Raw genomic sequence first — 17,496 nt, 5'->3', positions numbered from 1 at the left:
TGGTAAGATTCTTAAGTGTTTGTTAAGGAAAAAAAATGATACATTCCATAAAAGTATTTTAGATATACATGTGGTGTACATGTAAATGCAAATTAATTCATTATGTTCACAGTACACAAAATAAATGTGTGATAGCAACACAATTTGTCTGCTAATTTGAATCTGTTTTCTGATTTGAGAGTAAGAGTTGAAGAAATCATCACATTTGTGTTTAATGTTTCTTAATTATAAAAGACAAATTAGGCAGAATCACATATGGTAGATTCATTTAACAAAATCTTGTACATCTCAAATAAAGTATAACCTTCTAGGACAGGAAAGGGCAAACTACAGCCCGTAGGCTACCTCCTGCCAGCTGTCTGTTTTTGTAAATAAAGTTACTGGGAACAGAGCCAGGCTCAATCATTTATGTATCTCGATGGCTGCTTTCATACTACAACAGTTGAGCAGCTATGATAAAGACCGTATGGCCTGAAAGTCTAAAATATATACTCCCTGGCCCTTTATAAAAAAGTTTCCTGACCACTATTCTATAATGTTTGTAACTTTTAAGTTTTAAAATTTAGTATATTGATTACATAGTCCTTAATATTTTTTTAGAAAAATCAGAACCACAATGATTTTTCACTATTTTTACTCTCAGATTATAATTCAGCCATCACCTTCTCTAAGAGTGGTATTGTCAACAGGTGGCCCAAAGCAATGCCTTTACCTTTGCCCCTTCCATTATTTCCATCAGTCCTTCCCATTCTTTAATACCAACAAGCAATGTATTCTCCATTTGATATATCCTGACCATAAAAGTATCATTAGAACCCTTTGCTATTTTTACTGATGTGTAAATAAAAATAAGATAGTGCACTACTAATAAATGCAAACAGTATAGTTTTTATGCAAACTAGCTTCAGGGGAAGTCCCTTGACAGCCTCTTCCAACCAAAATGCCACCCCTCGACCCCTTCTATATAGAAAGTTAGAGCTGCCATTTCCTCAAAAGTTGTGATTAACACTTTATAATATCCCTACCTAAGAGAATAGTAACATGTTTTTAGCAAAATAAAGCCAGAGTTTCTCTATCAACATCTATGTCCTTATGATAGCTGCCAAAACAATTTTTACTTCTTTTTCTTCGAGTATCTTATGAAAGAGGACTAATGTTTTGGCAAAATTATGTGTATAATTCTTTTCTCATTTTCTAGATCATACACTACTTAAAGATCAAGTCTTACTTTACTGTTATCTCTAGCACACATTAAGTGTTCAGTAAGTGTCTTCTGAATGCTAGAATAAATAAATGAGAAAAATACTAGTTTTTAACTGTATCTTTCTTTTGTTTGGCTATAAAAATCACAGTATCCTTCTAAAACACAGAAACATAAGTACACGATGAAGAAAAACATGAGACACACATATTTGTAGACAATGAATTTACTTCAAGTCACAGAATAATGTTTAACCCTATTAGGATTCTAAATATTAATGTCCCAGGCACATATACAGAATTACATTGAATGTGATTTTTAAAAAATAATCATTAGGAGTAAATCCTTAAAAATCAGAGGTTATTAAAAAATATTATTTCTATCAATTCTAAAACAAGTAAGGTGATCAAGTTTACATTTCCTTAGTCTGAAGGTTAATGGGCTAATTGCCTCTGGGCAGTAAGCATGTTAAATACTCACATCTGAAAAAGACTGATGCTATTGGAAAAGCAAAGTTCCATTTTAATATCTCTTTTATTTTTATTATTTTGAAGAAGTAATTTATTGTTTTTACAATTTGGGCAATCTGAAAAATTTTATTAGACTAAGAAGGGTACTCTCTTGTTTATTACTCTTTAATATGGCATGTATAATAACTAGCTTGTTTTCTATACCAGTACATGAATGCTAGGTCTAATTCTTTTTCAGTTTCAAAAATGATAAATATCAAATACATGATCCTAAGACATAATAATTTTACATGTCTGTGGTTTTTCAGAATAGCTTCTCAAACCATAATATGGTACATGTGGCCCCATGACCTCTAACTTCATGCAGTAATAACAGGATTATACTTATTCATTAGAAAGACAATTGAAAATCTTCAGCTAATTGCTAAGAGGAAGCAGGATGATGGGGAGAAGTTAAAGATATCTCCTTATCAGTCCCAGCTCTGCTGCTATATGACCTGACTTTGGACAAGTTTCTTGACTTCTCTGAAACATAAGTTTCCTTTTGTATAAAATAGGAATAATAATCATTATTTTCCAGGGTGACTATGAGGATTAAATAATATAATATATGCAAAGTATCTGGCATATTATCAGTTCTCAATAAATGGTAGCTATTTTTTATCATATTCAGGTAAACATCCTCCTGATGATGAAATGTATCATGGATATACATTTCATATAACTTTTCATTGCCTGAGAAAAATTACTACCCCCTATTACATAGAAGGTATACAACAGCTTTATTGCTGTTTTATAGATATGAGTAGCCTAAAAACAGGAGGGGTTGATGACATTCTTTAAGATAAAGGCACTGAAACTACAAAGGCCCTAGCTAGGCATAATTGTAGAGTTATACTACAGTTCTTCCTGCATGGCTGAATGGTACCACCAGTATCTGGGTCTTTCCCTCAAGGAAATATGACTTCCTATGATTTAGGTAGGTCCCACTAAAACTAGCAGTCTCCTATTGATACGGAAGTGCAGGGTAGGGAAGGGCTGGGTAACTGGTGAGGGCTCCACCCTCAGGCCTGTGCCTAGGATGGCCCACCATGCTCCCCATCCTGTGCCGCTATAAGCCGGATACAGACACAGACACAAATGGGTGGATGATAAGAGAAGCAGAATAACACAACAACAGACACCAGCAGGCCATCTACGGGGAGACCACATGGAATTCAGTTGGTGTAGCTGGGAGAAAAGTCCAGCCACTGGGAGGCCTGACTCCAGGGGAAGACCACCTTCCCACTCCATCCCCTTTTGGCTCCCCATCTGGCTTGCTGAGAACAACCTCTACCACTCAGTAAAACCTTGCACCCATCCTCCAAGCCCACATGTGATCTGATTTTTCCAGGACACCAGGGCAAGAACCCGGGATACAGAAAGCCCTCTGTCTTTCCGATAAGGCAAAGCATCTAATTGAGCTGATTAACACAAGCCGCCTGCAGACGGCAAAGCTGAAAGAGCACACTGTAACACATGCCCACTGGGGCTTTGGGAGCTGTAAACACTCAACCCTAGATACTGCCGTGGGATTGGAGCCCCAAAATGCTACGCACTACCTGCCTGTCTGCATACTTCCCCTAGGGGTTTGACAGCGGGACACCAAAGAAACGAGCCACACCCCTATTGCACACCCTGCAAGGGGGATAAGGGAACTTTTCCCATTTCATTATTAATGAAAGAAAAAATTGGAAATAAAATAAAACCAACATGTATCAAGCTAATTTCATGGTAATTCTACCAGAGGGTAGCAAAACCATTCACTGTATCAAATGAGGTTTTGTGCTGAGCACTTCTACGATATTTTTTTCTGGCTCTTTCAAAGTCTTTCCTATTTCTATCACAAATACATTAAGTTATATTTTCATAATTCTCAGAGGCAAATAACATTTGACAATATTTTTAAAAGTAAATTGCCAGCTTGGCTTAAGATATTACAGAGCAAAATTTTATTTTACCCTTTTTCACATCTCTTAAACATTAATTCCCAAGGATGCACTTCAAGTTTAAAAACAGGACAAATTGATGATTACCTGATGCAGAAAAGAGAGACTTGGAACTGAAGATAAAAATTTTGGATTTGAAATCCAGGTCTGCTACTTACTCACTGTATGAATTTGGATACATTACATAACTTCAATAAATTTCAGCTTCCTCATTTATAGAATGCAATATGAAAACTTATTTCGTAAGAGTTGTTTAAAGACTAAATGAAATTAACAGGCCTTCAATAAATATATTTATTTCTTTTTATTTCCTCCACTGACTCCACCTCTTTTTGCTTTTGAATGAATTCGTTATAACCCAGCTTGGAATCAGTCATGAGAGGGTTTATGATTATAAAGGTTTTGTAATGAGAAACACAGTACCTGATTTTGAGGATTATCCATGCCTTTCTCTTCTTCCTCTCTGCTCATTGGTCATTTATTATACATTAGCACACCAGACAGGAGGCAGAAAAACAGAGAGGACACAGTAGATTTCTCATGAAATCTTACTTTGTTCACCAAAGTCTATAAGTAAAGGAATAATTGTGGTAAATCAAATAAGTTGGGTTATGTTTTAAGAGATGAAACAATGTGGCCAGACTACTGGACAATCATCTGAAAATCTTCACGTGGGGCAGAAATGTGGCAACTGAAACTTAATGTAATCAAGGAAACTGTGAAAAAATAAATCCACATTTTACATATAAAATATGATACCAGAAAATGACCCTAGAAGTCCCCACCGATTATTTGCCAAAGACATCCTCAGTTTCCTGTTATAGGTAAAAGGTTTGCTTGATTTAAGTATCATCAACAGTAAAGAAAACATAATAGGAGTCATTATCCTACTCATGAAGAAAGCTGTGAAGTCACTGCCTCTAAAATACTTTAGTTTTGTTTGCTCCAACATCAGAAAGACATAATGAAACTAGAAAAGGGCCAGAGAAACTTGGAACCAACCCAAATGCCCATCAACGATAGACTGGATAAAGAAAATGTGATGCATATACACCACGGAATACTATGCAGCCATAAAAAAGAATGAGTTCATGTCGTACCATCATTCTCAGCAAACTAACAGAGGAACAGAAAACCAAACACTGCATGTTCTCACACATAAGTGGGAGTTGAACAATGAGAACACATGGACACTGGGAGGGGAACATCACACACCAGGGCCTGTCAGGGGATGGGGTGCAAGGGGAGGGAGAGCATGAGGACAAATACCTAATGCATGCAGGGTTTAAAACCAAGATGACGGGTTGATGGGTGCAGCAAACCACCATGGCACATGTATACCTATGTAACAAACCTGCACATTTTGCACATGTATCCCAGAACTTAAAGTATAATTTAATAAATAAATAAATAAAATAAAAGGGCCAGAGAAAAGAAGTCAAATTTGCAGGTGAGAGGAAGATTAGAAACATCAACATTCTTAGAAAGAAGTCATGGATTCTTAGAATTGGAATTATCCTGAGATAGTCTATATGCCATTTCCTTGTGCTTCCAGAATATTCCTGATAAATCCTAAATAGTTGAGTTATCAAACGCCTAATTGTACACTGGAGACTGACTAGGATCCTCCCCTGAATTGCAGCCTACCTCCAATCTGTTATCTCAAATATCTTCCAAATATATCCACTTCTCTTTATCTCCACTGGTCTAAATCATCTTTCTCATTCATATAGACTACTACAGAAGCATCCTCATTGGTTATCCTCTTCTACTTCTGCTCTTTACAGCCATGCTTCCCAATCCATTGCAATAAGTGTGATCTTAAACCTCAAATTAAATCATAACATTGGCTTACTTAGCATACCTTTAGCGATTGTTCATTGACCTTACATTCAAGTGCAAAGTAATAAACATGGTCCTAAATGATTGGCTCCTGCCTCCTTCACTAGTATCATCTCACATACCTTCTCCCTTTGTTCATCAAAGTTTATCCACACCAACTTTATTTCAGTTCCTCAAAAGAGCTACCATCACATATAACAATAACCTCCACCACAACAGCTAACATTTATCAAGTTTTTACCACATGACTGGCATTGTGATAAGTACTTTATGTGCATTATCACATTTAATCCTCATAAGAAAATCTATAAGGTAGTTATTTTCATCGTTTTACTGCTGAAAAAAAACCAAATATTTAGAAACATTAAGTATTTTTTCCATAGCAAGGTAGGTGGCAAAGATGGAAATTATGTTATATTGCATATTCCAGGGAAGTTTTTTCCCCACCCCTTCCCTGGCTAACTTATATAATTCTTTATGATTACTACTTATATGTCATTTCCTTAAAACAGCCTTCTCTCATCTATTGATCTAAAATTGGCACCCTTGTCATAGTCCCTTGTACTTTTTTTTAATAGAATGTATCACAGTTTATATTTCTTTCTGTGACTACTTAATATCTGTCAAACCTCCAATAGACTGTAAATTCCATGAAGGTAGGGACCATATGTTTAAAAATGTGCCTGCTATAATCAATAAATATCTGCCTAATAAATGATTGAAAAAAGACATCAAACCTTCCAATAATAAGGTGTTGGATCACTCTATGGAAGAACCTATTTGAGTGTTAGAAATTCTATTAAAATATTCTTGCCTATATTAAACCAAAAGCTGTTCCCTTATAATGTCTATCCACTGATCTTAATATTGGTCTTTTGGCCAATAGTGAAAAAGAACATGTTTTTTTCTTTACAGTTCTTCAAATACTTTCAGCCTAGAAAGTTTAAGACAGAGAGGATTGGTAATTATGGTTAGATAATTCTAGATTTACTTCCAAACATCTGAATGCTAGAATATGGAAGATGAGAGGGCATATTTTGAAATTAGAGACTCATCTGGGGCACATTTATGGAAATTAAGTCTTTGTATACTATAAATAATTGCAAGAGGTAGACATGAAATATAGGTGGGACTGCTGTGCTTCACACACTCTATCACAAATTGAATTCTAACTGGTATAAACTAGAAACAAACAAACCTGGAGGAGGGCCAGTTAAAGGCAATTAATGACTATACAAAAAGATTGAACAAAGTAAAAATCAGCTACTACAATTACAAGATAGATGTCATGAAGTGCAACCATATCTTCTCCTACCTCTCAAGAATTTTCTTGGCAACAGAACTCTGGATTAGATGAACTATATTTTCTAAGATTTTGAAATTAGAAAGACAAAATGAAAGCCAGAGTTACTGAGAGCCAAAAATAAAAATATTCTTTAGACATTTTATATATTTGAATAAACTTGATATAGGCAGTAATTTTTTAAAGAAGGCTTCATGTGCCATCCTTAACAAGAAAGATAGAATCTCAAAGTTGGAAAGGTCTTTTTGTCTAATAACTTATCAGATGCTTAAAGACTCTCTACAACATTTATATGAGATAGCTATTGAACTAATATTAAAATATCCAAGCATGGCATAATGCAGAGATTTGGATTTTGAGTTTGGAGCTCTGGGTTTAAATCTCAGTTCAGTAATTTATTAGCTATGTAACTTTGAACTGGTTACTCAATGTGCTCCAGATTCCTAATTTTAAAACCAGAATAACAAAATGTATCTTTTAAAGCTGTTTGAGAATTAAACGGAATACCGTAATATGAAATGTCACTTGGCACTATACCTATTACATAGCAAATGTTCAATAAATGTTATTTTCCCTCCAGTGACAAAAATCTACTACCTGCCAAGATAGTCTGTTTCCTCTTTGGAAAGCACTGGCAGTGGGTTCTTATACTATGTGGAATTAGTCCAAAACTATTAAGTAAATAACACTTAAAAGTTTAATATGTAAGATATTATTTTAAGAAAATACGTTCATTAGCATTTTAACTTCAGATGCCAACTTTATATATATTTCTTAAGCAATTTGTCACTCAGAAATGGCAGAATTTGAGTAATCTTAGAGAAATATGTTACAATCATATTTGACTAGAAGCCTTTAATAACCTAATTCATACAAATACTTCCTTGAAGCTTTCCCAGAAAAAGCAAGAACAAAAAGTTCTCCTTCTAGTGACTCAGGATTAATTAGGTATGGCAATTATCTTTTAAGACTACACAGATACTCTTCCTATTTTTATTAACAATTAATAACAAAAAATGAGCATCAGAAATGTTTTGTTGTTTTGTCACAAGACCAAGATTTATAATTGTTTAATTATTTAAGCCTATAAAACAACCATATAGAAGAAAAATTTTTAAGTCATAAAAAATAATATTATCTATTTTGTGACAATTAATTTAGCACCGTCTGTAAATAAATTCACTTTCCTGGTGTTAATTTAATTTTCCACTTTATGTATGTTATGTAAGTTCATTTGTTAGAGAATATTTTGGCTGGCTTTCTTCATTGTAAAGAATAAAATTACTTCTAACAAATCTGATTCAAATACAACATGAAGCCTGTTCTTCCACAATAATATTAATTTGAACAACTCAAACTTTATTTGAGGAACACAATTACACTTTCCAGCTCAATATCTCTTAATTTACCTCAACTTTTCAAACCTAAAGAAAAACTATCTTCAAGCTATTAAATTATTGTATAATTTAATAAGCTTTTTAATAATGAAAAATGGCTGAGTGCAGTGGCTCACACCTGTAATCCCAGCACTTTGGGACGCTGAGGCGGGTGGATTACTTCAGGTCAGGAGTTCGAGACTAGCCTGGTTGACATGGGGAAACTCCATCTCTACTAAAAATACAAAAATTAGCTGGGTGTGGTGGCACACACCTGTAATTCCAGCTATCCCAGGAGGCTGAGGCAGGAGAATCACTTGAACCCGGGAGGCAGAGGATGCAGTGAGCCATGATCATGCCACTGCACTCCAGCCTGGGTGACAGAGCAAGACTCCATCTCAATAAATAAATAAATAAATAAATAAATAAATAAATAAATAAATAAATAAAATAGTGAAAAATGTTAAGGTCAAATTAGATTGAAGCTATCAGAATAAAATTAAAAACCAAATATTAGAAACAATGTTTCTGAGGTCACAAATATACTTTATATTGGATGAAAATGTCATCAATTGTGTTTTCTCTCATTTCTCTTTTGTACAATAGGTTTTATTTGCCAGCAGAAACATCACAAGTAAGTTTAAATTTGTAGTGGATAAGAATTATTCTGATTCCGAGTAACTTGACTATAGCAAACGTAATCATGGCTAATATGATTCCTAAAAATGCTTACAGTTGATTAAAAAATAAGAGCATAAAATAAGCTTACTGTTTCACCAATTTTTCCAATATTTCCTTGATCTCCTACTTCTCCCTGTTAAAAAAGAATATAAAGTTGCAAAAACAGTTATTTTTCAAACTAGATTATTCATGACAGTTTCAATTTTCATTTTTAATGTAATTATCTAGTCATAACCTAGAAAAAGGCAAAGGAAATTTCAGTTACTTAAAACTTTGTTATAAGTGGAGCAAACCACCATGGCACACATTTACCTATATAACAAATCTACACATCCTGCACATGTACCCCAGAACTTAAAATAAAAATTTTTAAAAACTCTGTTATAGTATTTCTATGAAATGTGGCCTACCCTCTATTTTCATTCAAATAGTAATGTATCAGTCTGTTCTCACACTGCTATAAAGAACTACCTGAGACTGGGTAATTTATGAAGAAAAGAGGTTTAATTAACTCACAGTTCCACGGTTTAACACCAAGCATGACTGGGAGGCCTCAGGAAGCTTACAATCATGGTGGAAGGTAAAGGGGAAGCAAGCACAACTTCACATGTTGGAGCAGGAGAGCGTGAGAGCAAAGGGTGAAGTGCCACACACGTTTAAACGGTCAGATCTCGTGAGAACTCACTCGCTATCCCAAGAATAGCAAGGCGGAAATAAGCCCCAATGAGCCAATCGCTTCCCACTAGGTCCCTCCTCCAGTTTGACATGAGAGTTGGGCAGGGACACAAATCCAAACCATATCAGGTAATAATCTATTTTCTTAAAAAATATTCTCCTATTCGTGACTTTTAATCACTTTTATCAATAAAATTTTTAAAAATAAAATCTTTATTGAGGTGTACTCTGTAAAAGGCAGAGTAGTAAGCACTGTGAAAGATATTAAGAAGAATAAAATTAAAGTCTTTCCCACAGGGATGTTCTATTTGCTCAAATACAACAGAATACATGCCACAGGTTAAGTACTAAAGGAGGTCTTAGGAGCAGGCACCCTGTGAACTGGAGCAGCTAGAGCTGGCATCACTGGAGAAGTAATGCATGTTCATAACCTCTGAAACAAAATTTTGCAATCCATAAATCTCTGAAAACTCAGTTTTCCACAACTCATTTGGTGGCAAACTTGACCTAAGTTGGATTGATTTGGCAGTAAAGCTTATTTTGTTCTGAATAAGGCCCTTTATAGTCTTGATTTATTCCAATTAATCTAAACATCCTTACATTTCACTACAGAAATATTAATATATCTAATTATGGTATGCTGTCCCACACCCTTCTGGTAGTGGTAAATAAAATACAGTATATGCAACATATTACTTTTCAAAAATCCAAACATTAATGATTTCAAATAATGGATTATGAAACTGTAAGTGGGGCCCTGAAAAATATGTGATACTTAACACCGGTAATGAGAAAGGGTCATTTTTAGTGGTGAGGAATGGCATCAGCAAAGGTATAGATTAACGAAAGGTAAAAGATTAAGTTCAAAGTACCACAGAGACGGACTCTAATAGCAATATACATTTAGTGTACAGAAACAGACTAAATATGTTATGTCTAAAATTAATCAATTACTGTCTAAACAGTAATAATTATATTCCAGTGTAGAACAGTAAGATGTTAAGATACTGAAAAATATTGTAGCCAATAATGACATGTGGCTACTGAATATTTGAAATAGGCTGGTCAGAATTGAAATGTGATATAAGTATAAAAAATACATCAGACTTCAAAGACTTTCTACAAAACAAGAATAGAAAACATCTCATTAATAATTTCAATATTGATTACATGTTGAAAGGATATAATATTTGGATATCTTGAGTTAAATAAAATATACTATTAAATTAATTTTACTTCTTTCTTTTCACTATCTAATGTGGCTCATATTTGTGGTTCATGTTGCATTTCTATTGAATAGTGGTGATTTTAAGCACTGAAACCTAATATTCATCATGAGTGATCACTGAAATAAACTTTCAAAGTCTACACAAATTTTCTTTTCAGTTTCTGTATGTATTTAGATAAATAGTAAAGAATGAAGCACAGCAGTAGGTTTTAATAACTAATTTTAACAGGCAGTTCATTAGACAGCATTTATGGAAAATTTATGGAAGAATAATATATGAATTATTGGTTTTCTAGTATTTTTCCCTCCTTACCCATAAGTTACCCTTCTTAAATTCCAAAAAAGATGAACCCTTTGTGCTACTTAGTTTTAAGGGAGGTTTGTGTTAATAGTCAAAAAGCAAAAGTTGTTTGCAGATTACTTGCATTCTTACTTTAGTTTTCAGAATCTGAAGGTAAGAAGTTACTTGTCTTTGACGACAATGAAAGAGAGAGGGAGAAGCTATTTCCCCAGGCCTAGAAAGAAAACACAGATCTAGGGTTCTGTGAAGAGTGTGTCCCTTAACCAACTCCCCCAGGCAGTGCCAGGTCCCAGTTAATAGCTACATGATGTATTGAAACGCAAATTTCAGTGGCAGCTAGGGAGGAATGAACATTACAAAATTTCCTGTGTTTACTAGGTAACACAGAAGCCACCTAGATTTTGGTGTGATTCTAGGGAGAGAAAGTATATGAACAACTGAGATTCCGTTTCTTGCCAGTTTCACTGGATGGTAGCTCACAGTTGGATTTCCTAGCGCTATTTGGCAGTCTAGTAAAGGAGAATTGTTAATCCCAGTAAAGGAGAATTGATTAAGCCTTTTGTTTGTAAATACTACAATCCTATTTTTCAGAGGACTTTTATATGTAACTTGAGAAAGAGTCAGGTACACATATTCTGCCCCAGGATAACTTTAGCTTCATACATACTGATACATTAAAAAATACTTCAGCTCATATTTCTTTATCAAGCTTGAAAAGTGTTGTTTAGCTTTTCGTTAGGTTCCAGCATCATAAAAATGATACGTTTTATACAAAAAAAATAGCTTTAGGAAACTTAGTAATAATGCTGTGACTATGTCAATTCATAGTTAAATTTTAAATTTGCAAAACTTACGAATTCTTATAAGCTAGTTTCTTTCAGGTCTCAATTCTGTATGTAATAAACCATTGCATTACTTTATATTTGTTGGTGTTATAAAAATTATCCAAGACCTTGGAAATAAAGTAAATAGTGAGAGATATATCTTTTTAATATCATAAAGTGATGAAGGTTACCCAGTGATTATCTAGTGAATATACTTAGACTCACTGTTTACTAGTGATTAAAAGATCCAGACTTAGTAATGTTATAGGAACTTGCACATTTCTACCCAGTAGAATTGATAACCCCAGCAGTTATGGTTTATTGCCCTGTATGTAACACACAAATCTTATCCTAACATTTCTTTATTAAATCACATACATAGACATAGATACAGATACAGACATAATCACAGATACACAGATTGAGCATCTGAAATCTGAAGATCTGAAATCATAAATGTTCCAAAATCTGAAACTTTTTGAGTACCAGCATGACACTGAAAGGAAATGCTCATTGGAGCATTTTGAATTTCAGATTTTTGGATTTGGGATTCTTAACTTGTAAGCATGTATAATGCAAATATTTAAAACTCCAAAAAAATCGGAACTCTGAAACACTTCTGGTCCCATGCATTTCAGATAGGGGATACTCAACCTGCATATAAATAGATACAGATATAAAGATATAGATTCTCAGTTGCTCTTTGTAACAGTTTTAACATCTCACTGGTTCTTTTTAAGTTGATGTGTTCATTTCACATTTGTATGAAAGTCATAATTTTATATTTCTGAAAATTATATTTTAAAACTGATAATAAAGTCAGTTGCTTTACCTTTAAGCCTTCTGGTCCTGGTTCACCTGCATACCCCTTTTGACCTGGTTTTCCCTAGAAGAGAACAGAATAAAAGAAGAAAGTATATATGTTTAGTCACTCTCATTTTTGAAAGTTTCCTAAGATATATGAAATTTAGACTATTCTTATAAAATTAAATACTTTAAAATTATTTGATAAATGTATTTCATCATACTCATTCGCCATTCATTCTACAAATATCCAACTGTCTACTATGTGCCATGAACGGTTCTAGATGCAGAGGATCGAGGACTGCACTGAACATACCTGCCCTCATAGAGCTTGTATTTTAGTGAGAATAACAACGTTTTAAAAAATAAGTAAAATATATAGTATGTTAGGCAGTGGTAACATATAAGGTAACAAATCAAGCAGGGAAGGGATATATAAACTGTTGTGGGAGTTTTATTGAAAGTGTTCATAAGATTCCAGGAAAGAAGCCCTCACCGAAAAGTTCTTTGCAGATTACTTGTATTCTTACTTTAGTTTTCAGAGAGTCTGAAGGTAAGAAGTGACTTGTCTTTGATGACAATGAGAGAGAGAGAGAGAGAGAGAAGCTATTTCCTCAGGACTAGGGAGAGAAGAGAAATCCCAGGATTCTGTGAAGAGTGTGACCCTTGATCCTCAACCAACTTCCCCAGAGAGTGCCGTTTCCTGGGGGAGTTGGCAGTTTGGTGGCATTTGAGTAAAGACCTAAAGAAAGGGACAAGTTAAATGGATATCTGAAGGAAAAGTGTTCCAGGCAGAGGAAAAGGGCCTGTGCACAGGCACTACAGCTAAAATGTGTGTAGTATGTTGGAGGAACCAGGAGAAGCTGAAGAATTGAGAGAAGACCAGTAAAGTGATGAGGTCAAAGAAGGAAATGGGGGATGAGAAGTCAGGTCATGTAGGGCCTTGCAGGTTGCAGTTAGGACTTTGACTTTTATCTGAGTGAGATAGGAAGCCTCGGACAACTTTAAGGAGAAAACTGATAAGATCTAAGTTTTAACAGGATCACTTTGATTCCAGGGTAGAAGAAGAAAGTCCGAATAAGCGTCTAGTACAATAATCCAAGTGAGAGATGATGGGGGTGTGAATCAGGGTGGTAGCAGAGTGGTAAGATTCTGGATATAATATGGAGGTAGAGCTTCCAGGAACTGCTGGCAGGTCATATGTGAAATGTGGGAGAAAGAGAAGACTCAAAAATGAATCTCAGGTTTTTAATGTAAGAGTAGCAGACCAAATGAAATGAAGAAGACTGAAAACAGGTTTGGAGGGTAAATAAGAAGCTAAGTTTTGGACATGTTAGTTTGATATGCTTGTTAGACATCTAAATGGAGAGATCTTGTGGTAGTTATTTATACAAGTCCAGAATTTAACTGGATCAGTTAAATTCTTTCCAATCAGTAGAAAGATCTGACAGGAAGAAATAATCTTAGAAACCACCAGCATTTTCATTTTGATGGTATTTGCTGGATGACCTCATTTAGCCAGTGAGTATAGATAGAAATGAGAAATCCACAGGCCAACCTTTGGGGTACTCCAAAACTTAGAATTTGAAGAAATTAGAAAAATATTTAATTTGATGCCAGAAAGTGAGGAGGAAAATCATGGAAGTAAATAAATTGTTTCTAGGAGGAGAGAGTGATCTTGTCAAATTCTGAAAAATAGAAGTATTGAGTAATAAGAGGACTTTGAGGATTGAGAAATGATAATTGGATCCAGCAATACAGAAACCACTGATCATATTTATCAGATCATTTGTATTGTAGTGGTGGGAACAAATGTGGTTTAAGCAGATAGAGGGAAGAGAAAAGCTGAAAGAGCATGTATAGACAACGCTTTTGAGGAATTTTACTGAAAAGGGAAAGAAAAAATAGGGTAACACCTGGGAGGGAAACTGACACCAAAAAAGTTTTGTTTTTGTTTTTAAGCTAGAAGAATAACAGCAGCTTTATATGCTGATAGGAATGATTCTGTATAGAGAAAAGAATATGTAGGAGAGACAGAGGGAATTGTTGGACCAATTATCTTGAGTAGTCAAAAGGACAGGGTATGTAGTAAACAAGTGGAAGTTTTCCTTAGCTTGAAAAATGGCCTGTTCATCCACAACAACAGGAAAGAAAGCAGAGTATAGATAAAAGAAGGTGGGTAGATGCAGTGGCAGAAAACTGTAAGTTCTCTTCTGGTTACTTCAATCTTCTCAGGGAAGTAGGATGCAAGGCAAAGGCTAAGAATAAGGATGAGAGATAACTGAACGGAGTTTGAAGAAACAGAAAGTATAAAGCAATAATTTAGAAAAGCAAAAGAATAAATAGGTTTGAAGATAGAATTCAGAATGTAATCAAAGGAATAATTATAATGTTTTAAGCAGGATGAGGAATTTGGGATCATAAAGGAGACAAGACACAATGGAAAAGCAGCAGAATCAATGCATTGACATTCCTATTGGGGCTATTAGATTGGATAATAAGAGAGAATGTATTAGAAAGAAAGATGGTGGTTGGGGAATGAGAAGTTCAAAATTGAAGATGAGAGGTTGCTATCACTGGTAATGACAAAGTAAAGGGTATGACTGTAGCAGTGAGTAGCTGAAAAGAATAGAGGATAAGATCACTGGGGGAGAGCAAGTCCACAGACGAGGTAGCAGGGTATGGTTTCAGGATGAAACTGGTCCACCTCAGAAGATCATCAGGCATTAGATTCTCATAAAGATCACGCAACCTAGATCCCTTGCTTGCACAGTTCACAATAGGGTTTGCGCTCCTATGAGAATCTAATGCTGCTGCTCATCTGACAGGTGGTGAAGCTCAGGCAGTTAGATGGTCAATACTTAGTGTCAACTTGATTGGATTGAAGGATACAAAGTATTGATCCTGGGTGTGTCTGTGAGAGTGTTGCCAAAAGAGATTAACATTTGAGTCAGTGGGCTGGGGAAGGCAGATCCACTCTTAATCTGGTGGGCACAATCTAATAAGCTGCCAGTGAATATAAAGCAGGCAGAAACATGTGAAAAGGAGAGACTGCCCTAGCCTCCTAGCCTACATCTTTCTCCCATGCTGGATGTTTCTCTGCCTTCGATCATTGGACTCCAAGTTCTTTAGTTTTGGGACTTAGACTGGTTCTCCTTGCTCCTCAGCTTGCAGACAGCCTATTGTGGGACCTTGTGATCATGTAAGTTAATACTTAATAAGCTCCCCTTTATATATATCCTATTAGTTCTGTCCCTCTAGAGAACCTTGACTAATACAAGTGGTAACGCTCACTCCCAGTCCATGGCCTGGGGGTTGGGGACCCCTGCTATATTGGATTTTATTGCTGTTGTCAATTAAGACATGCTCTTATATTTTTTCTTCTTAAAGTGAAACAGAACAACCCTCTGGCTCACATTCTGTTTTTACTACACATAAAAGCTTTAGCCACTTACAACTATATTTAAGACGTCTAGTCAAAACATTCTAATTTTTGCTTTTGACTGCTCTAAATTATCGAATCATTTCCTAACAAGCAAAAAGCAAAGAACTGAAAACCATCCTATTATTATTAAATATCAATTGTTCTCTACTTAATTTAGATATACAGAACAAGAAATATAGTTAAGAACCTGAATTATTAGATTTTTTCTATGATATTTATAAAACCAATTCTATTTCTATTTCCACTGGTTGGTAAGAGCCTTAGTGAGACATTCCTTTCATCTTTAATAATACTCTTTCAAGCACTGTGTAGTATATTATGATAGAGTTATACATGTTTACATTATGGAAAGAATCTCACTGGAATCTGGTATCAGCACGTTTTCAAAGTCTTTGAAATCAAGCGATTCAGAGTATCAGTAACAGAATCATAACTTCTTGTCCTACTTAAATTCTATCATATTGTATTGATTTGAGAGTGTTATACTTGAACATCTAATATTAAAACCTTATTTTCACATCTAAAAATAGGAACGATATCTTGCAGAGTTGTTTTCAGGATTAAAGATGATTCATATACTTATAGCAATACTAGGTCCCAAATTGATATTCAAAAATAGCAACAACAATAATAATTAATATTAAGACTGTGTAGACCAAAGGTGAATATGGTTCTCCTGTTTTCGAAGGAAGTAAATTTTAAATAAGATCAATTTTATTGGGCTCAAATACCAGTTTTTCTATTAAATAATTCTCAAGAAAAATAAAATGAAAACTCTTTTTTCCCCCAATGGGATAGTAGCAATATATGTGCTAGTAAGGTAAAAATGTGAAAGAAATAATCACAGTCTTTTTAAACATAAAAGCATTTTAAGAACCAGTACTTTGGCCAGGCATGGTGGCTCACTCCTGTAATCCCAGCACTTTGGGAGGCCAAGGTGGGTGGATCACCTGAGGCCAGGAGTTCAAGACCAGCCTGATCAACATGGTAAAACCCCATCTCTACTAAAAATACAAAAATTAGCAGGGCATGGTGGCACATGCCTGTAATTCTAGCTACTCGGGAGGCTGAGGCAGGAGAATTGCTTGAACCCAGGAGGTGGAGGTTGCAGTGAGTCGAGATCACGCCACTGCACTCCAGCCTGGATGACAGAGTGAGACTCTGTCTCAAAAAAAAAAAAAAAAAAAAAAAAAAAAAAAGGAAGAACCAGTACTTTATGATGTTGTCAAGAAAAGAAATGAGATGTATTTCACGTGAGTCTAATGCCTCTTAAAATAAATGTACCTTAGTTATTTCATAAGGTAAACTTTGATAATGTATACCAAAAATGTTTAAATAATTCATTTCTAGAACTTGAA

General features: G+C 34.9%; 1 protein-coding gene across 2 annotated transcripts in view; it reads right to left on the bottom strand.

The window, feature by feature from the left end:
* COL24A1 (collagen type XXIV alpha 1 chain) overlaps positions 1–17,496 on the bottom strand; it is a 417,618-nt gene that overhangs the window by 212,048 nt on the left and 188,074 nt on the right. For both annotated transcript variants that reach the window (XM_063697321.1, XM_019023728.4), the window contains 2 exons: positions 12,722–12,775; positions 8,950–8,994 (listed from right to left, as the gene is read on the bottom strand). In XM_063697321.1, the coding sequence (XP_063553391.1) occupies positions 8,950–8,994; positions 12,722–12,775 (99 nt within the window). The remainder of the gene's footprint in view (positions 1–8,949; positions 8,995–12,721; positions 12,776–17,496) is intronic.

This window comes from Gorilla gorilla, chromosome 1, assembly GCF_029281585.2.
Source record: "Gorilla gorilla gorilla isolate KB3781 chromosome 1, NHGRI_mGorGor1-v2.1_pri, whole genome shotgun sequence".
Classification (NCBI taxonomy): Eukaryota; Metazoa; Chordata; class Mammalia; order Primates; family Hominidae; genus Gorilla; species Gorilla gorilla.
Note: the sequence above shows the minus strand (reverse complement) of the source record. Positions and strands in the feature narration are given on the sequence as shown.